General features: G+C 37.8%; 1 protein-coding gene across 3 annotated transcripts in view; it reads left to right on the top strand.

Annotated features, from left to right (window-relative positions):
* The window catches only part of garnl3 (GTPase activating Rap/RanGAP domain like 3), a 79344-nt gene that overhangs the window by 46155 nt on the left and 11110 nt on the right, over positions 1 to 22079 (top strand). For 2 of the 3 annotated variants that reach the window (XM_059357624.1, XM_059357626.1), the window contains exons 5-25: positions 964 to 1082; positions 2637 to 2701; positions 4732 to 4795; positions 4920 to 4946; positions 6361 to 6436; positions 6541 to 6639; positions 6742 to 6845; positions 11119 to 11227; positions 11400 to 11445; positions 11583 to 11689; positions 11779 to 11894; positions 12975 to 13097; positions 16610 to 16684; positions 17371 to 17485; positions 17627 to 17653; positions 17752 to 17856; positions 18644 to 18760; positions 20001 to 20167; positions 21046 to 21204; positions 21624 to 21690; positions 21953 to 22060. In XM_059357624.1, the coding sequence (XP_059213607.1) occupies positions 964 to 1082; positions 2637 to 2701; positions 4732 to 4795; positions 4920 to 4946; positions 6361 to 6436; positions 6541 to 6639; positions 6742 to 6845; positions 11119 to 11227; positions 11400 to 11445; positions 11583 to 11689; positions 11779 to 11894; positions 12975 to 13097; positions 16610 to 16684; positions 17371 to 17485; positions 17627 to 17653; positions 17752 to 17856; positions 18644 to 18760; positions 20001 to 20167; positions 21046 to 21204; positions 21624 to 21690; positions 21953 to 22060 (1995 nt within the window). The remainder of the gene's footprint in view (positions 1 to 963; positions 1083 to 2636; positions 2702 to 4731; positions 4796 to 4919; positions 4947 to 6360; positions 6437 to 6540; positions 6640 to 6741; positions 6846 to 11118; positions 11228 to 11399; positions 11446 to 11582; positions 11690 to 11778; positions 11895 to 12974; positions 13098 to 16609; positions 16685 to 17370; positions 17486 to 17626; positions 17654 to 17751; positions 17857 to 18643; positions 18761 to 20000; positions 20168 to 21045; positions 21205 to 21623; positions 21691 to 21952; positions 22061 to 22079) is intronic. The other variant, XM_059357625.1, reaches the window with a different exon arrangement.

Below are 22079 nucleotides of genomic sequence, written 5' to 3'. Positions count from 1 at the left end.
AGATGGATGGAGATAATTGTGAAGGAAAGTTAGACAAAAATAGATGGGGTTTTTTTTGTCTAGGAAAGGGTCTAATCATGGTATGGTATGGGCAGTTTAAAATGAACCAGAAAGTTGGCTCGACCTGTTTGGACTGCAGCTGAGCCATCTGTGTCTCACAGCCTGAGCAGAGCTGCCTGCATCGTACAACACAATATGAACTCCAGGCCAATTATTCCAACACAAGCACTTCCTGTCTAATGAAGCATCCAATACAAAGACTTGAATTCTCCATTTCTTGATGATTAGGTGAAGAATAGTAAAAAGGCTAATGTGTTTCCCCGTTGTCTCGAATTCGGTATGAAGACAATTCCTGATTGATTTCAATGTGCTTTCTTCTCACACAGAGGCTGTCTAAACTAATAAGCATATAATTGCAACTCAACCTTGCAAAGTCGTTGCTCACCTGGAGCATAAAAACATGGTTAATGAAGAATAAAGATAGATTAAAAAAAAGAATGGAAGAAGAAAGTGAAATTGTGGAATAAAGAAAACATTAGAGGGAAGAGAGAGCATCAGAGGAGGACAGAGAAAGGGACAGGGATGCAGGCAGAGATGCTGCGTCTAATTGGGTTTGGAGGTCTGTTCAACATTGTTTCTGAAGATGTTACCCTGTCAACCGGAGAAGCAGAGGCATGAATGTGGGCCTGTGTGGAGATCTTTGTCTGTGCCCATGTCACACACTGAGAAAAGTGGCGGGGATGAATGAAAGGGAAAATAATGAAAGAATAGGTGGGACAGAGGACAAAAAGGCAGAGAAAGACAGCAGGGGGGGATAAAACGGAGCACTGAAAAACGTTTTGGTGGCAGAGGATGAAAGAAAACATATTCTATCTAAATAAGTAAAACTAAAACATGAGCTTTCTGATCGCTCTTTGTGTGTTTTTTATAATTATATCTGTATATTTTCTCTGTTTCCCTCAGTCCACCAAAACTATGTGGGAACAGATGCAGAGAAGAATCCCTTCTACCTGTCAGTCGTCCTCTCAGACCAGAACAACCAGCGGGTTCCTCAGTACAGAGCCATCCTCTGGAGAAAGATGGTGAGTTACCATCTGCACACCTCACAGCAGTGGAGGAACAAACTCAGACCCTTTACTAAGGTGAATTTAATCCAACCATGTAAAAAAAACTCCATTACAAGTAAGAACCTGAAATTATTGACATCAAGTAGCACCATAAAGCTGTTTTTCTATATGTGGGTCCTTGTTTTGTTTATCTTGTGCATACACACTGACACCCATGCAAAAAGGCAGAGAAGAAGAACACTGCTGGCTAGTAAACATGGATGTACACAATGCAGGATTAGGAAGCAGCTTTGCAGCTGTTTTATGAGGAAGGAAATGCATTAAACCTCAAGGATACACACAATTTATTTTATGAATGTAAACATAAATGTCGTTGGTTCACAAGAAACTCCATAGGGTGTCTTTATATACAAGTGTAGAAATATTTATAGCAAGATGTAGTAAAAGTATCAATAGTTAAAGTCCTGGTTCTGCAGAAAAATCACTGCTGTGACTGACATATTAATAGATATGGTTTGGTACTTTATTTGAAGGGGGGTGCATGAGGTGACACACCAATAGCTCCATTACTTCCAACCTGAGCTTACCAGCCAGTTGAAAAAAAACATCCCTCCATACACTTTTTAACATTAATGTTAAGCCACAAGGATGTGAAGCACTGACCCGACCAATCCTAGTGTTGCAGGGCGGGTCTTTTTCGGAACAAGTCACAAAAACTGAGGGGTTTTAAGATAATTAGTCGGATATGAAAAAAGGGAAAGTTCAGCTCCACAAAGTTAGAATTTTTTTTTTAACACATTTCTCCAATCTTGGTCTTTTTTTAAATGAAATAATGTATAATTTTACCTCATTTATCTGAATGAAATCTCACATAAATGTAAGGGATGAATGTGGTGGAGTACATGCATATAGTAGCATAAAATGGAAATGCTTGAACAAAGTACAAGTACAATTACTGTCATTGTATTTAGTTTCGAAGGAAGGAAGTTACCAAAACTTTTGAAAAACAGATTAAGCTTAAAAAAAATCTGCTGAAGTATTTTGTAGGTAGCACTTTTTCCGTGTATCTGCATATGAAATGGCACAAAATTGCATTTTAAGTGACTTTGCTACTCCACTTTTTAGCCGGTGTGTGTACGTGTGTTTTAGATGTTTCATTATTGTGTGTTTGTAGTGTAGTGACTCAGCTTCAAGACAAAGATAGGTTGGATTTAATTTTGGCCTCCAGCCTCATCTGGAACCTGATTAGGGCGGTGCACCTCCGCTGCCTGATCACATTGATTTGTCTTGTTTCTGTCAGAGTCTAACTGGTACAGGATGTTGTTGTTGTTGAACAGAACAACTCTGTTTGGCTTTAACTGCTCTGGTTTAATTTGGTCCTCTTTAATTATTCTATGACTGATTGCATAATGTGTTGTGTGCTATGAATGCCTTTTGGGTAATACTGCGTTTGCCGGGTGTTCTTTTGTAAATGAACAACAGTGCAACAGGTCAGAGCATCAAGTGGCTCCTTAGAGGAAAGAGGGCTGAGTTTGTAATCCTTGATCTGTGTCGTTGTTGTTCGCTCAGGGCACTCTGAAGATCAGCCTCCCCTACAGCCCGACTAAAACACTATCAGTCAAATCCATCCTAAGGTAAGAAGCCCTGCCTGGAGCTCTACACACACAGTTCATTCACTCTTCACAAACCATGTTTGAGCATTAATGTTGCAGCTTATCTCATGCTGCTGATGATACATATGTGACTTAATCAGAGCCTCTAATTTGCTCATAAAAGTAGCCCCATTTTTATGTTCATCACACACAAAATATACTTATAGTATCTGTTTGTTTCACAGTGTTTAATGTTGTAAGCATTTTTTGCCACCAAGCTGATTTTCTGCAGTGGTGGAAAAAAGTATTTACATCCCTTAAAGTACTAATACCACACTGTGAATTTACTCAACTACAAGTAAAAGTCCTGCATTCAAAACATAAGTAAAAGTACAAAAGTATCAGCATTAAAATGTACTTAAAGTATAAAAAGTAAAAGTACTCATCGTGCAAAATGAACCCACTCATTTTTTTAAATATATTATTAGATTATTTGTATTGATGCATTTATGTTGGCAGCATTTTTATTTTGTAGAGATATAGATATTTTAACTACTTAATATTCTGGTATGAGGTTTAATTGAAAAGAAAGTCTAATCATTTCAAATTGATAATGTTTTCTATGATTAATCTCAACCTGAAAAGTAACTAAAGCTGTCAGCAAATCAAGTGGAGTAAAAGTACAATATTTGCCTCTAAAATGTAGTAGAGTAGAAGTTTAAAATTACATAAAAGTACAGTACTTTAGTAAATGTTATCTACTGTTCTGTACGTAGGTGATAATATTGTTGGAATAAGATACAAAATTGCAGCTTTGTGGGAAATATGGAACAAACACTTAACCATAAAATCATACTGAATTCTATAAAGAGATGAAGAGCTTTATCACATAGTATATGGGTGAAAAAATTATAATTTGAATCAGAAAAATATTTCCACACTAGTTGTGAAGAACTGAAAAGTAATTTGGTTTTATCAGTCATCCGTTTAGGGCTGTAATTAAGTGCAAGGGGACATATTTATGTTGTCTTCCTGATCAACAGTCCAAAAAATGTCCTTAGTGTGAGCATATTTGACATAAAAAAAACACATAGTTATAGAAAAATGTGTTGTATTGAATGAGTCCTTAGCCAACCAGGGATTTTTTTTTTATGTGAAAAGTAATATTTAGGAGCTCCATGTGGAGTTTGGTTCAAACACACCTTTTACTAAGTGAGTTGCAGCCATTTACTGGATATTGTTCTGGGTGTTTTTTGTTTTAGTAGACAATATAACAAAAGTACATTTTTATGCTGTCTTTATATTTTGGTCAATATGGCCTCTGAGAGTAAGTATCAAAGTGTTATATATCATTAGGAAATATGGCAGGGTGCAGCTGTTTACTTTTCCAAAGTAAGTTTTATTCCTCACTGTAAACCCTAAAAACACAATGACACTTTCACATTGTATAACTACAGTGAATTTCCATATAATGCAAGCCAGTTGTCATAAAGGCACCATTTAAATTGTCTCCGAAAGCTAAGAATCTCACAGTTCAGACACAATTTAGAGCTAATTTTTAGTATAAACGGTTCCAATGTTATGCAGTGTTTTTGTAGAGCATGTCTTTTGAGAGTTAACTATAGTATATGGCAACAAAGCAGCTAATTCTCACATCTGAGAAACCGGATACAGAGCATATTTCTACCCTGTTTTTACTATTTTACCAGCACAATCATATAAAAGCAGCCCAATCACTTGGAAAACTAGTCAATCTGGCAACACATATCTTCAACATCATGTTTCCACTAGCAGATTTCATGAGTGACAGGTAGCCTGATATAACAAGATGCATGAAACAGGAGATTGTAGATTATAAATTCCTCGGGCTGAGCGGCGTCACCGCTCAAACTCTGAATGAGGACAAATGAAGCAGGCAGGATGAGAAATCCCCTGTATCAGGTCTCCTCATTTTTCTGTGTAACCCTCTGAGCTGTTTGTCTTCCATCGATCCTAAACATGCTTTCTCTTTTTTCCATTACTACTTCCTCCCCTCCTCCTCCTCCTCCTCCTCCTCCTCCTCTTACTCTCAGTGCAATGAACATGGACAGGTTTGAGAAAGGCCCGAGGGAGATCCTCAACCCCGAGATTCAGAAGGTGAGATTCAGCTCTTAATGAAATGTAGCACCTGTCTGTTTCATGTCAGGCGTGATCTAAAACTGTAAAATATCCTCAGGATGGTCAGTGTCAATAATAATGTTTTTTTTTCCTTTTTCCTCAGGATCTGCTGGTGTTGGAGGAACAGGAGGTATGGGATAATTCAGTCATTTCGTTTTATTTGCAATATTGTACCTTGCATTTAGGTATATATTCACAAAGTATATAACAAACCATAAGGTAAACAGACAAACATATATACGAGGCAAACTGATATTTCCCAAATGAGGATCTCAAAGAAAAGAAATAAACAAACAAACAAAAAAATACTAAATAAATAAATAATAAAATAATAGAATAAAATAAAATAAACTAATGGGAAAATAAGGGGGAGTGCATGTATGTATGTTCATGTATCTGTGTGTGCATGTGAGTGTTAGTGTTGGGGTGTGAACCATTTAGTTCATCTACTTAATTTGATTAAATATTTCCACTGTTTTATCAGCCTTTCTTTACAGTATAACATATTCAAAATATGTATTTGTTCCCTATTTCTAAAAGTTAGTCTTTCCATCTCTAAACTTTGTTCTGCTATTAATACCCATGCTCTTAATTTTGGTGTATTTGATTGTTTCCATGCTTTAGTCACCTGCTTCATGGCGGTTACTCTCAGTATATTAAAAAAAAAAATGCTCTTTGCTCTTATCTTTCCTTTTAAATAAATACCTAGCCCAACCTTCCAGGATTTTTATCTGTTCTATTGGGGATAAAATCTGGATCTTCTGCCATTTCTCTAACTAATACACATCATTATCCATTTTTAAAATTTTACAAACGCGTTTTCAATTGGCCAATGTATTATCAATGCAGTAGTTCTGCACTGTATAATTTTTCCATTGCATTCTTCCGATGAAGGGCAATGTCCCAGTGGATACTCTTGCCACTTCTTTTTCTATATTAATCCATTTGATTTCTGTTTCCCTTTCTTTCCATTTCATTATTGCGAGGAGTTGTGTAGCCAGGAAATAACCCTGAAAATTTGGGAGCCCTAACCCACCTTCCTCTTTTGGTTGACATAAAGTTTTAAATTTAATTCTCTGCTTTTGTTATTCCAGATAAAGTTTGAAGTTTTAAAGTTTGTTTTTTTATCATATAAAAGTGATACCGGCATTACTGTGAATTACATGAGACACCACATTTGTTTTTAACATGAAAGAGTACTTCTTTTTTATGCCCATTTCGTTGATTATGTATTGTATTCTATCAAAAAAGAATATTTGAAATATTGTAGAGAAACTGTATTAAACACCGTATACCTTCAACTACAGTTGTACTTAATTCATTTTTTTTAATTGTCCTCTGTAACTGCACAGTAAAATCAATCTGTTTATACTGTCTTCATGTTAAGTTTCTTGGTGTATCTTCTTATTTTTACCTTAAGAAGGATAATTATATCTTTTGCATCATATTTCTTATAACAGTGGCGCTGTATGTCAACAGAAAATAATATGCAATACATGAATTGTAAATTATTTCAGGATTTTAACTCTATAAAAATTTTGCAGGGTTCTGTCAACTTTAAATTCGGCGTCCTGTTTGCCAAAGACGGACAGCTCACAGATGACGAGATGTTCAGCAATGGTAAACCCCTCTAATAAATTAAAATAAACCTTAATCAAAAACAGAATGTACTGCAATGCATTAAAATATGACTGCTAAGTCAAAAAGCTCTGTGTTTGTTTCAGAGACGGGGAGTGAGGGCTTCGAAAAGTTTCTCAATCTGCTGGGTGATTCCATTACGCTGCAGGGCTGGGCAGGGTACCGCGGAGGGCTAGACACCAAGAGTAAGAGAGATAATTTAAACATCATTAAAAGTTAAAGGCTTTTTAAAAAAAATGCTGGTTCTCTTTATGTCTTCTTCTGTTTCTGTCTCTTTTCACCTGCAGATGACACTACAGGAATTAAGTCCATCTACACAGTGTATCAGGGCCATGAGCTCATGTTCCATGTGTCCACCATGTTACCCTACTCTAAAGAGAACAAACAGCAGGTTGGTATTTTTGTGCTGTTGTATAGTTTTTATGTTAGTGACTCTAAATGAGTGGCCATGTCAGTCAGTCCACTGCTATAACCCAGATTTATATATCTCAAGCATTGGTATGACATTTGATTTAGATATTCATGTGACCTTGAGGAAGAATTGTTATAACTTCCCAATAAGTGTTAAAATTATTCCTGCTAAACATTTGCATTCTAGCATTTACATTGTGAGCATGTTAGTGCTAAAAGTTTGTGCCGCTTTTGTTGCCTCTAAACCTGCACAAATAAAACAAAAACAACCGTGTAGTTCTCAAAGCATTCACAAAGGATGAAATGCATCACCAACTTCACTGCCAAGCAGATAGTGTCTTGGTATTCCTGTGCTTTTTGCACACATTCAAATTAGTAATATGTACATATTTGGCCCTCTTCAATGTGGACAAATACAGTTTCTCTCGTCATGTTCATGTCCTTCTTTGCCTGAACTTTTAAGGCATAGTTTAAGATAAGATAAGATTGAACTTTAATAATCCCGAAGGATATTCTGGTTCCAGCTTGCTCCAAAATTACAAAAAGAATTAGAAAAACAATCACAATATAGGATCATATAAGAAAAACAATGAACAATGGAAACAATGTAAATATAACAATAAAAAAAGTGACTAAGGAGTAAAGTGAGTAGCATGCAGATGATATGTCAGGATGTAATATACAGATATATTTCACATGATAATGAACATAATATACTCCATGGTGTTAAAAATTATATTACACATGATGTTTATTTTAGTCAGACCGATATATCTGCTTTCCTCCCTGCAGAAAGGGGAGAAGCTGTACAGTTTGATGGCCACAGGTAGAAAAGACCTCCTGTGGCATTCTGTGGTAGTCTTTGGTAACCTCAGTCTATAGCTAAGGCTGCACTTATAGCAAGGAAAATAGGGTTTACACCTTCTCAGTACACCTTCTTGCAGACCCATGAAGATTTCATTTTTTCTTTCTCTCTCTGCCAATTGCACTCACCTGCAAAATTTATGGTTGTGTTCGAGCTATAATGTCTTTTGTGACCTACAGACAGGGCAGATAGAAGTTGCAAGTGATGCACAAAACATGGTGCCAACCTAAAGCAATGGACCTCAATGGTAGCCTCATTTTGGGTCAGACTTGAGAAATATATAAATAATAATAATAATAATTATATATATATATATATATATATATATATATATATATATATATATATATATATATATATATATATTTATATTCTCTCGTTTTCTTGTCATCTTTTTCTTTGTCTCGTGTCTGTACTTTTTGCATAATTCTCTCCCCTTTACTATCACCTCGAACTACAAACTCCCTCCAAAGATCAGATCCTCTGGTTTTCTTCACAATGGTATTAAATTGCAGAAACTTAAATTGCAAACCAGTCACAAGTGTTCATCCCACTGTCATCTAGCAGAGAAAAGACTAACAGTGCACTGATAGGAAGCAGGCACAATGGCTGCCAAGTTGGCAAAGTGTGCTCAGTACAGGAAGAGAAGGAGAAGAAAGGATGTTATTGCTTTACCGTAGAGCTCCATTCTGTGATGCCAATATAGTGAGATTGATTTAAAAGGGCTGCTGCTTAGCGGATCTGACACATAATTGGATTTCTTCTTAAGATAAAACAAGATATTCTGGTGGTCAATAATAAGGGACAGTATGTGCTCGTACAGGCTGCTGCTCTGTCACTTTCCACCTGAGAGACAAAAACTGAACTCATCGGAAAGAATATGATTGTATTTCACACCTGAGGCGCACTGCGATGGTTGTCGTGTTAATATCACTCCAAAGGTGTTTGATGTAAAGAAAAGAATCCTGATAAATTTGCTATGTTTAGCCTTACCTGTAGTGGGGCTAAATAAGTTCATCCTGAGGGTAAAGGTAGAAAATAGCTGATTAAAATCAAAAGGATTTGTCCTCTTTGGAGCATGATTGTACAGAGGGAATCTCTTACTGTAGATGATGAAATAGCTTGTGTGCAAAGTTGACATTTTGGCCTGAAGAAATTTCAGTGTCCTAAATAGAAATGGTTCATCCTTTGATGAGTCATGAATGTGCATTTTGTGATCAAATGTATTTTAGATTTGTGTTTTTTTATGTTTAAGTGGAAATTACAACTAGATGGTGACACTAGAAGAAATATCAAGTGTTCACTAAAAACTTAAGGATTCATCCAAAGATAAACAAAAAAACTGTACACTGTTATGTTGTTTTTTCTCCTTTATTCTACCTGGATTTAATTTCCAAGCATTAGCAGTTTGTGTTATTTTTCCATATTTTTTGCACATATATCCAGCAGCTATCAACATTTATGGACATACATGTGCATTCTGATTTTGGCTTTATCCTCTGAAGACCAGAATTTTCTAAAATTTCATAAAAAGGCAGATTTTATTTGTTATGTTGTCATGATTCAAAAAGTTCAGATTTTGACTTATTTCTGCAAGCCAAGAGGACATAGTTATTATCTCTTTATAAGATGGTGTTGGATGGACATCACAGGCCAAAAAATACAAATAGAAAGAGGGAAATACAATTACATAGTTATTGACAGGGAGATGCTAGGTGATAAAGAGAATATAATTTAAAAAAGCAGAGATGGCAAAACGAAGTGCAATAGATGTGCTCGATGAAGCTGCCTCTGAAGTTTTGGGATCAAAGAGTTAAAATTATCTCCGCTTCCTAAGGTGTTTATGGTGTCGAGAGCTTGGAAAATATTTGCTGTTAAAATGACACCTTCTTCCACACCCACACTCACACTGCGTCCCTGTGCAGCTCTCAGTAACTCATCAACATCGTGATGCAGACTCATTACCTTCAAAGCTGCTACAATTAATATTTTTATGCTCATAGTGGATGGAATGATTTCATGTTAAAAGTCTTGCTCATAATGATGAACCTACAGAGAATGAGCACAGAACTCCATAATTCCCAGCAGCTCTACAGGAGCCTTTTAGTGTCTTTTAGCACATTGTTTTGGTTTAACGACCTGCAGCTGAATTTCACTGCTATCTGGAGTATAGTTTCTAAATGCTGCAGGCAGCTGTTTTTGTGAAAAATCTAATTTAAACCAAATAAACACTACTTTCCTAGCACCAAAAAAAGTTCAGGTGAAAGGGAAAGATGCATGTTCCTGTTCTAAAAACAACCTAAAGTTAGTTTTCACAGTCGCAGCAGCAGCATTTTCCATGACAAACAGCTCACAAAACATTCTCTTAACACTTATTGGCCCATGTTTTTGGCAATTTGCATTAAACATTGCATTACTGCTTAGAGTTATAACTCAGTCTAATCTAAACACACAGGCATGATGCACACATCTTTGGATTCAGTATGATGTTATATCCAAGTCCACAGTGAATAAACAACCAAAATATCTGCTAAGAGGTTACAAATAAAAAATGCTCCTTCTACGATAGACGTTCTCCAGAACTTCCTTGAGAACCTTCAAGATTTTCAGTTTTCTTCAATCTCAAAGTAATCCAGTTATAGTTGTCTGCACATACATGGGGCCATTGCAAACAGGAGCTGCTAATAAATGATTCTGCATATTTTAATGGTGCTAATTTACTAAAATGAAAACAAAAAACAGGGATCAAGTTGTAGCCTGCAGCATAATTCAGTGCACATAGTTGTGCAGTAACATGACTCAAATTAATGCTAATTTTGCTTTGTGTCTGCTGGATGTGTGAATATGCAATTGTGTGCTGCTTAGAGATTACAAATATAGATGCACCTCCTACGATGAAGACGCTCCCCAGAACTCCCTTAAGCATCATTAAGATTTTAGATTTTCTTCAATCTCAAAGTAATCCAGTTATAATTGTCTTCACATACATGGGTACAATGCAAACATGAGGTGCTAATAGGTAAATCTGCATACTTTTAATGGTGCCAATTTACCAAAATAACAAATAACAGGGATCAAGTTGTAGCCTGCAGCATAACTCACTGAATCCAGGTGTGCAGAAACTCCAAATGAATGCTAATATTGTGTCTGATGGAGGTGTGAATAGGCATTTTATGTGCTAACTCATCCGTCATAACAACTTTGTAAGGCGATTATATATCAGTGTTGTGTTTACAGTTTACTGCTCTGCCCCTAAGTGACCATAAAATCAATTAATCCAGGTTTAAAGACAACGCCTCTCTCAAATGAATGAATCACAGAGCTCTGAGGTTAAGTTGCTGTTTTTTCCTTCATCTTGTGTCTCTTTGGTCTGTCCTCTGTCTGGCAGGTGGAGAGAAAGAGACACATCGGAAATGACATTGTTACCATAGTATTCCAGGAAGGGGATGACGCATCGTCGTCCTTCAAACCGTCTATGATCCGATCGCACTTCACCCGTATCCTTCTCACAGACAGTGATTGTCAGAGAAATGAAGTGATGAAGTGGTAATCAGTGAAATGTTCAGAAGAGCTTCTGCTACTGAACAGATATCACATCAGCCATGTTATGCTGACGATGCATGGATTGTGCCTCTTATGTAATCACTGTTTCCTTTACTTCACTCCCAGATATTTTTGCATTAGTTAGGTATAATAGCCAGAATGACAGTTACAGGTGAGTGCTTTGATTGATCCTCTGGTTTATGTTGTTCCAATCCAACTGCTTTTGACTAGGTCCTCTTGATTGTTTGTGTGATAAATTGACTTACTTTGACATACTGTGTGATGTTATTTTTGTGCTCTTTGTGGCAGGTTGAAGATATTCTCAGAGGAGAGTGTTCCGCTGTTTGGACCCCCTCTCCCGTCTCCGCCTGTATTTACTGATCACCAAGAATTCAGGGACTTTTTATTAGTCAAATGTAAGAACATAAAACAAAAATTGATGGTCAATAAATGCTCCATTCTTATTTACTGTTGTTGTAACCTGATCTCGCTTCATCTCCTGAAGTAATCAATGGAGAGAAAGCCACACTGGAGACGCCGACGTTTGCCCAGAAGCGTCAGCGGACTCTTGACATGTTGATCCGCTCGCTCTACCAAGACCTCATGCCTGACCTGCACAAGGTACAGCTGCACTGCTGACCCCCAGACTCATACTTGCCAACCTATCTGATTTTTACAGGGAGACTCCTATTATCATTGCTCACCTGGGGCCGCAATTCTCTAATATTTCTCTGGATTTATCGCAAATGTTCACCCTTTTTTAAAAATGTTTTATCACAGCCTGTTTTGCATTTTTGCAAGCCAGCATGCTTCCCGGGATACTCAGACCCACAATCTTCTGCACAGCATACTGTGGTATATGAGAAAGAGAGTCAAAGTCCAAGGCGTCATATGATGATGAAGTAGTTTGTCCCAGATATACGCATACTGCATGCAACTACAGAAGTTTGCAATTGTGTTTGCCTTTCGCAATAAAAGCCCTACTTAAAATCACTCAGAGCTTTTGCCAAGAGGCACTTAATAAAAAGGCTTCCAGTAAGATAATGTACTTTAAAATAAAACATTTTATTATCTTATGGTTTTGTATGTTGCTTCCTCTCGTACTTCAATAGTAATACTAATATGCTAAGATAGCTTATATTACTCAATGTCAGAGATTCATGCAAGTTCAGGCCAGAAGAGCTAAAATTCTTTGTTCATTGCTGAGAATTGAAAGTAAAATTAGAAGCATTCAGGTCCCCAGAGTGCAGGACACAAATTCTCAAATCCCAAATCGAACATTTTCGACTTGTGAAGGTTGGCAAGTATGCAGTGTTGTGTCTTTGATGGACGCACTTTTTTGTCCATCCAAGTTGTCTCCTCTGTCTCCTCCTTGTCACTTCAGTCACTGGCAGCGACTGTAGCCACTGCTGAGTTGTGTTCTGCTGTATTCCACTGCAGCCCTCTGCATACTGCACCACACTGACTGGATACTACTGCAATGCTGACTTTCTCAGCAGGGCTCTCTCTCCTCACATCACTTTTGTTCTTATTTCTCTTGTTTTTTTCCTCCCCTCCTTTCACTGTTGCTCCTAACACGACTTAGTGCTCACAGCTGCTGTTCTCACCCCCTGCCAGGGTCAATCTCTAAGACCCCTTTCTGCTTTCTCTTCCCCTCTGTGTGTGTGTGTGTGTGTGTGTGTGTTGGTGTGTCATGTTTAGGTTCCTTTTTCTCCCCAGAACATGTTAAACCGGCGGTCCTTCAGCGACGTGCTGCCTGAGTCCCCAAAGTCGGCACGCAAGAAGGAAGAGGCACGGCAGGCTGAGTTTGTCAGAATAGGGCAGGTAAGGAAGTAATAAACATGCAAACACACACATACACACACACACTGTATCACCAACCAACCAGAGCTCTGCAGTAAGAAGGCAGGAACACCCACTTGTACACACATTGAAACAAAATACAGGCACACACAAACTGCATAACAAACACACCTAAGAAACCTTAACACACATGCGGATGTACACACAATGTTGATTACTGGTGTCTAATATCAGACCCTGATATTAAGATGAAGGCCATTGTGATATCAACTATGACATATGGTTGTGAATCATGGACATTGGAAGCAGATACCGAAAGACGAGGGAATGCTTGTGCCTGGGAAAGATCTTGCTAATACCATACGCAGCACACCAAACTAATTCATTCATTAACCTTAACCGATTATCCGCACTCGGGTCGCGGGGGGCTGGAGCCGATCCCAGCTGACATTGGGCGAGAGGCGGGATTCACCCTGGACAGGTCACACCGAACTAATGGAAGATAAAATTGTAAAGAAAGTGGAAACCATATAGCTTTACTCTCCACCATCAAACAGAGAAAACTGAGATGGTTTGGCCACGTCACTCGTCATGGTGATGAACTGAGCTTGATTCATACTATAATCCATGGCAGAGTACCTGGACAACGAGGAAGAGGAAGACCTAGAAAGAACTGGTTCTCAAATATTGCAAGTTAAACAAATATGACATATATATGTATAATCCAACAAGATCTGCAGAAGATTGATCAAAATTGAAAGAAGCATGACAAAAAGATTGATGGAAACAACAACATTCGATAAAACTTTTGAAAAAGCGCATAAAAGTTTTAAGCTTGTTTTAGGTTTTTGTCTTTTTCGAGAAAATAGTAAATGCGCTAAACACTGTAAATATATGCATTTTTGACACATACAAACATGCAAAGCAGCAATAAGGAACAGGATATCAAAGAAATACAGCAAGCATGATGGAGGTCTTGATTAAAAAAAAGATGCTGAAACTAGTGCTAGTAAACAATCCATAGATCAAGTGGGTTTAACAGTCTTTTTATTATCCCTTATAGGACCACTGGATTCTTTAATTTTGGCTCAGTGATGAGCCTAATAGAGAAACTGCAGTTGTAACAAAAGCTACAGGCATCCTTGAAAACTATCTTCTCTCATTTGTGAGGAGGATCTGTGTCTCTCAGCTGTCTGTCTGCAAGACAGACAGCTGAGTGAACTGGACACCTTCTTTCAGGAGGGTCAGGATGAAATAATATACTGTAGGAACAGGTCTCTGAGCCGCAGTTCAGTAGTCATTAACGGGCTGATGTAATCACCATTACACCTCTGTTCTGGGTGCTGATGTAACTGTAATTATGCAGGAACATCGTCTGGAAACACAAAGAAAGAAAAGTGTGTTCAGAACTGTCCGTGGTGCTGAACCCAGACGACCTCTGGCTTTATGGAAATAATTCGTTTCAGGTTGTTAGGTTAGATATTACGTATTCTTTGGACAAATGTGTGGCCTGTGGATGGGGGACAGAAGCAATCAATAAGTTACTCGATAAAAAAACTAATATGCCATTAAATGTACCAAAAATAATAAATATTTTGGCTTTTTTTTATATAATGAATGTTTTAATTCTCATACTTTCCTATTTAATTTTCCCTTTTTTTATTACGTCATTCATTATTTTTTTTATTAGTATGTGTATTTTTTATAGATGTTTAAATTTTTTCTGAAATTGTTTTAATTATTTGTAATTTTATTTTAATTTATTTTACATGTATTTCTTTAGTCATTTAATCATGCATTTATTTATTTCTGTATTATTTTCTCTTTGCATTTTTCCCCCTAATTTTTATCTCAAGCTTATTTATTTCTGTAATATTTTCTGTATACATTTTTCTTTGCATTTCTTCCTCATTGTGTAAATATATAGGGGAGTTAATACAAAGCTAAATAAATGAAGAAGCCAATTAAAACCAAATAATCAATTTAAATCACAGTTTTATCAATCAATTGATGCCTACATTTATATTAAATGTTATTTAAATGTCATATAAATGTATTTACAAGTCATTTATATTTTTCATTAGGCAGTTTCTGTCCTCCATAGTTGTAAACTGAATCTTGTTGTGCTGAAATTCAAGACTGTCTTGTTTATAGGTTTCAGTCATTGAAAATAAACACTTAGGTATTTTCCATTACAGCGGCACACTGTGAAACAGCCTCCTGGAAGAAATTATGTTAGCAAAGCCAGTACCTTTTTTGAATTAGGTCATTAAGATAAATGTTTATGTATGTCCTGTGCTGTCTGTCTTGTTTCCTTTGTTTGTTATCTTCATTTGCCTTGCCTAACTGTTGTTCTCGGTGTAACTGTTTGTGTTTTCCACTTGGTTTCTCTTGCTTCTGTCACTCCGCTCATAAACACAAAGCCGAGGCATCGACACATTGTGCTTTAAAGCATGAAAAGAAAGGAAGGTAGACGTGTCGAGTCATTGATTATCCAGTTTTGTAGAGACTAGGCGTTTGTCCTCAACTACACTGACTCTCTTGGTGTGGGATGCACATAATACACAGTAATTTCATGTTGTCATGGATGTCTGGTAGCTCGGAATATGTATTTTTCATGGATATTTTCTCACGGGTGGCAAAGTACACAGCACTGCCAAACCATTGTTCTGTTGGTTGGTATTGATTTCATTATCTCCAGATTGCCTCTTTAAGCAGATATGTAAATAGAAATGCTTGAGTGTTCAGCTTGGATTGGAAATTGTCAATCTGATGAGATGGTTGCTGCTTAGTGCAAACTATTCTATCTGAAAAATCTTTACAGTTGAAAAGTCTTCTTCTTCACCTCTGTGAGCTGCTGCCACAGTTCTCAGTGCCGAAACAAGGAAACAACAGTGACAGGCTAGTTAAACGTTGGTGGTAGAATACAAAGTGCATAATGCATCAAGCCCTGACCTCTGCTCTCCCTCTTGTAATGCATGAAGAAGTGACCAGTTACTTTAAGTATAGTCTTAAATTGCTTGCAGGCTAAAGTGACTTGTTGAACATGCCAGTAGCAGCGCATTTACTTTCTACTTACTTACTTACTTACTTCTACTCTTTGAGATACTGTCTTTATTATATCCTACCTGCTTTTAGGCCATTTGTCCATAACCCTGGGCAGAAACACCAACAATAACTGTGTATAAGTAGTTAAATGTAGCTTCAACTAAACCAGCTTCAACAATAAAATGTTTCTAACACGTTGTTGCAACAGTGTTCACACTCTAATAATGTCATATGCAGTGGAACTTGAAGTCCATTTTGCTGATTCTTCAGCAAGACTTCTGTCCGTAAACTTACTGTAAACTTTTTGTAATTTAGCTGAATTTTTAATGCAGCTTATATAATGCAGTTTATATAATGCAGTTTATTTTTTATATTGGTGCTTTTACTTTAATAAAGGAGTTATTTCTGCCCTGCAAGTCAAAGCAGAGAGAAATGACAGAAGTCTGTGTTGTTTTGCTGTATCTTATTTGACTTTTCATCTTCAGGCGCTGAAGCTGAAGACCATTGTGAGAGGAGATGCCCCCACTAGCCTTGTTACCACCGGCCTGTGCAGAAAAGAGGTGAGAGCATGTATTTAACACATTTCATGCACAAAATCTACATTTTAACAAGTGATTTAAGCTCTTTCTTTTTCAAATATGAAATCTGATTTCTTACTTGTAATATTGAGAAAACATTCACTTTTTTCATGTTGTGCCTGGCCAATACCATTTTTATGCCAAACCTATCCATATTTGAGAGTTTAACAGACACGCACTTTATTAATAAAGATCCCTTATCAAAGAGGAAATCAAAAAAATGTGACCAAGATATGAACTGAACAGATTAGCCCGTGGTCTTTCGTGTACAAACTATTTAATAGAAACAGTGTTTAATATAAATGTCTAAAAACCTCAAACATATCTTTGGCATCTCTGTAACTACAATTTCCTGCAATTTTTCTTGGTCAATTGGTTGTCCGGGCTATCGGAGCAAGTATTATTATTTTCTTTCTTTTCTGATTATTGCTTTTACATTAAAGCAGCGATATGTGTCATGCTGTCTTGTTTTAACATGTTTTTATAAAAAAAATCCAGAAACAAGAAAAATTCAGATCATGTAGATTTAACGCCAAGTCTTGAAAGCTAAATATGAGCTTAAAGACAGGTTGTTTTTTTTAGGACATACATGACTTGTCATCCTTGTTAGTTAATGCAATAAAGATTGTTCCAATATGTTTGTATCCGCATGTGTCTGTATGTTGCAGCCATGGGAGTCCCAGTCGTTCTGCAGCACATTCCCCTACGAGATCGTGTGTGCCGACTCCTGGGGTCAGTCTCTGCTGGCGGCCACCGACGCAGCGGGGGTCATGCTGCTGGATGGTGAGGTCATGCCTAATCGATACATGTCTCTATGTCCTCTAAAATAAAGTCACCCATCCATATCCATTCAATACCGCGCTCAGCAGAATGCCAAGGCCAACAGCTAACATGATGATGATAATGATGTTGTCCATGTTTCAGGCCCTGATCCAGCTTTACCCAACGCTGGTGAGTGACAAAATCCAACTCTTTTGTGTGCATAGGATTTTTATACAAATATTTCAACCTCAGTTATGACTTATTGTGATGTATGTGTCGTGTTTCAGAGACGCAGGCTGTGCCCCCGGTGCACGTGTTTGACAAAACCATGGTGGTGAAGCAGATGCACGTTCTCGAGCCTCAGGACCTGCTTATCACCAGGGCTGACAAAGGTACAGGCTCAAACCACAAACACCCCCTCCCCCTGCAGCGCATCGGAGACTTCTTCCCCCCAGAACCATCCTTTGTTATCCCCTCATTCATTCTTCATTTCAACAGTATTTACAGCTCATCGTCTTTCTCATTATTCCCATTCCTCTCTCTTATTTCATCTCCGTCATCTCTCTCTGTGCGGTTGAGTACATACTTACCCTTTCCACCTCCGTTGGCCCAGTGAACACATTGATCTCTGGCTCTGATCTCAGGAAGCTGACCTATAGAGAACCAATCCCCGTCGTGCGTGTGTGTGTGTGTGTGTGTGTGTGTGTGTGTGTGTATCTGGTGGGGATGGATTGACTGTGAGAGAGGAGTGGGCTATAAAGGACTAACAGATATACGCAGTCAGACACAGATAAAATGAAACATACAGACGTGAAAAACAGAAATAGTATACACAAGAAGTCGCTGTGTACTAAAAACAGCTGTAGGATTTCTCTCATGTTGGCCTTAACCAGAAGAGCATGTAATTAATTACCCTTCAGATGATTAGCTAACCCTAATATTGACAAACAGGGTTGACTCGGTTTTGATAGTGATTATGTGATGGCAGCGCAAACATTTGTCACGACTGTGTGTGGGCTTTGATTAAGCTTCTGAGAGAGCACGAGCCTTAAGAAGCCTTCTAGTAATCCTCCTGCAGAACAACACCATTGTCTGGCCGTGGGAGGATGCTCAGAAAAGAGATGGCAAATTAAGAGTAACCTTCATGCAAAACAGAAGTGGTTTTTGTTTTGTTTCCAGGGAAGGACGCTCGGCTCTATGTGTACAGACTCAGCACGCTTAAGAGAGGCCTGGAGGAGAAGCAGCTCGTCAGAAGCAAGTGCGACAGCAGGGAAAATAAGCTGGAGAAAACTAAAGGTACAACACAAAGCATGCAAGAAGAAACACAATGTTACACACGCTGCAAATTAACAACAACAAACAAGAAAACACTACTGTGATCGAGAGAAACTATTTGATTCAGCTGTCTTAAAACAACAGTTGGAGGTCCATAGGTACATTCAGACATTTTCTGCTCGCTGCAATTATTTCTGTTCACACTGACCTTCAAAGGGATAGGTTTTTTTTTTCATGCTTTGGTTTTATGATGCACTTATCCATAGTCAGCCCCCAGTTTGGAGAAGCAGGCAGGAGTACTGACACAGAAGCTAAACAATATGCTACTGTGGCTAAAAACCAGCCAAAATAAAATCCATTTTTACTTCAAGTGTCCACTATATTTAGAATGTTTTCACTGCTTTACTTTATAATCAGACAGCCGTGTTTAAGTTTACGTGACCGGAACTGAAACCATCTTATACTCTCTTCAAAGCCACCAGCCTCCATTGACAAAAACAGCTATTTTACCTTGCAAAACATGGGAGTTGCTGGTCTATGGCTGCCTCAATCTATTCTGTTTTTTTGTGTATGGCATTGGTGTTTTAAAAGATTAGTTCAGATTCACATAACTCACACAATACCACAAAAAAATATCTGTTTGAGGCTGTGGAAGACCAGAAACTCCTGGCTTTGACGAGAGCATAACTAACAGCTCTAGTTTTCCCCACGCAAACCTAAACAGTGCTTTCTAACAGCGTGGTAAAGCAGTGAAAATATGCTAAATCTAGGAGTCACTTGAACTGATCTTAAGTTGCTGATATTCAGCTGCTGCTCCCATCCACAACAGTACATTGCTTACATTGCTTCCTTTTTAGCTCCTCCTTCTACACACTGGTGGCCTGCCAAACCTTCCACTATAAACTATCTACTAACTACAAACAATCCCTTTAAAATAATAGTCAGGTCCCTGTATGTACATTAAAACATTTTGTGCTTGCTGCAGTTATTTCTCCTGTTCACACTGGCCTTTAAAAGATCCCCTCCTAATGCACTTAGACATGTCAGCCTAAAGCAATATGTTGTGACCTTTATGAACGTCCTTTTGGCAGTGCAAACACAAAACCTCTGACCTGCTGCTGGTGTCATGCCAGTTGTCCGAGGTGGATGCATTGATCTGTGGGACGATGCCAGGGAACAACACCTACAGCAAAGCACATGTCCAATGTACTGTCTGTCTCTCTATCCCTTACCCCCACCCTCCTCCTCCTCTTTGTCCCAGGCTGTCATTTGTACTCCATCAACACCCACCACGGCTCTGAGCTGAGGATAGTAGCAGCCATCAGGAACAAACTCCTCCTCATCACCAGGAAACATCCGCGCTTCGAAGGCTTCAGCGCCGTCGCAACAGGAACAGACTCGCCAGTGGAGGAGTTTCAGTACATACGGGTACAACAAACTCCACATCAAATAATGAATAGAAAAAAAATTCACAAGTGAATGAATGAATGGGTTATTAAAATGTTAATTCTCTTCTAAAGCAATTACAGAGGTTTTAGAGTGTCCTAATCGCCCCAATTTGCATCTAAAATGTACTACATGTGCCACTTCTCGGAGTCAAGATTATATTAAATCAAGTCTGAGCACACAGACACGATTCACATGTTTTAGATTAGGTCATAGCTAATTAAGATCCAATATATTTGCTTAGAAATCAGAAAAAAAGGTGCTACTTATAGCCCAAAACTTGCCTGAGAATCGTAGGTACATTCTCTAAAGGAACTACTAATATCTAATTCAGCATACTTTTAATTGTGCAAATTTACCAAAATGTCAAAAGTTTAAAAAAAGCTAGGCCCAGAACATGATTATCTGCTAAATACAAGCAAGACAAAGTAAAAATAGGTGTGAAAAAGAGAGCATTACTAGCTTTTTTGTGTGTTCAAGTAAGCAAGTTAATCATTGTCGTCAGATGTTGACATTTAAATCTGAAAATAATAGACAACTAAAACACCTCAATGCAGTATATTTTCATATATATTTCTTCTATTTTACTTTATTTTATGGATTTTTTTAAATTATGATTTTTATTTATTTATTTTTATTTAGTTTATCCTTTTTCTTGGACTCTGGGCTTTTAAATTATTTTCTTTATTTATTTTTTTGTTTATTAATGTTATGGAAATGTGAATAATATCAATCAAAATCAAAAAATCAATCAAAATATTCGACACAACTAACAACCATAATTATGAGTCAATTTAATTTCTTAAACCAATCTGTGTGTGTGTGAGCACTGAGCTTGTCATGTGCCATCGATCCATTAGGAGATCTGTCTGTGTGACCCGCCGGTGGTGATGGCGTTGGTGGACGGGCCGACAGGGGAAAATGACAATATGATCTGCGTAGCCTATAAACACCAGTTTGACCTGATCAATGAGAGCACTGGAGACGCCTACAGGCTACATCATGTCGATGCCAACAGGGTGAGGCACACATGCACACGCATACTGTACACACATGCAAACCCCTAATATATTTTTAAAACTGACACCTCCAGTTGGCCCAGTTTGTGGCTTTATTTACCAGCTGATTACCGGGCTGCTTTGGTGAATCAACATGTTGTCTTTCATAGCCACCAGCTGGGGAATGAATGGGCAGGCTGGAGGATGAACAGCTGTTCTAATAAACCATCTTATTCCACTTTAACCATCTCTCATTTTGAAAGAGCAAACAAAATAAATAACAAACTATAGTAGAAATGCATATTTTATATTGCTCGGATGCTTAACGAGCACCTTGAGGGTATTTGACTTGGAATTATTTGTCAGAAACAGTCTATCATACCTGACCTTTTTGAGTTTGTTGAAGTGATTTCCCTAAACTGACTCGTCTTTGCCTGCAGGTAAATTTTGTAGCAGCCATTGATGTGTATGAAGACGGTGAGGCGGGTCTGCTGCTGTGTTACAACTGTGAGTCTTCCTCTAACGCTGAATATTTCAGATGTTATTTGATTCAGGTCTGTTGTCAAAACTAAGCCTTACTGTTTTCCTCTGCCACTGCACCTTTCTGGAATAAAAATCATAGCACAGATGTCCTGAATATTAAGAGCCAAAGATGGATTATGAAAAAGCAGCCAGCTACTTTAGCTTTTTTTGTCTGAATAATAGTCAAATAGCTCTCAAATCTCACTGAAAAGCATTAAAACTTCTATTACCTGTGGTTTTTCTACAGATATTTGCTACTATAAGAAAGTTTGTCCGTTTAACGGCTCCACACCAATGATCCAGTCCAACACCTCTGATTTCAACTTCAGCTGGAACCAGATGCCCAACGCTATTGGTAGGTTAACACAGCAACA

The sequence above is a fragment of the Centropristis striata genome, chromosome 19 (genome assembly GCF_030273125.1).
Source record: "Centropristis striata isolate RG_2023a ecotype Rhode Island chromosome 19, C.striata_1.0, whole genome shotgun sequence".
Taxonomy (NCBI): Eukaryota; Metazoa; Chordata; class Actinopteri; order Perciformes; family Serranidae; genus Centropristis; species Centropristis striata.
This window is presented reverse-complemented; position numbering and strand designations above follow the sequence as displayed.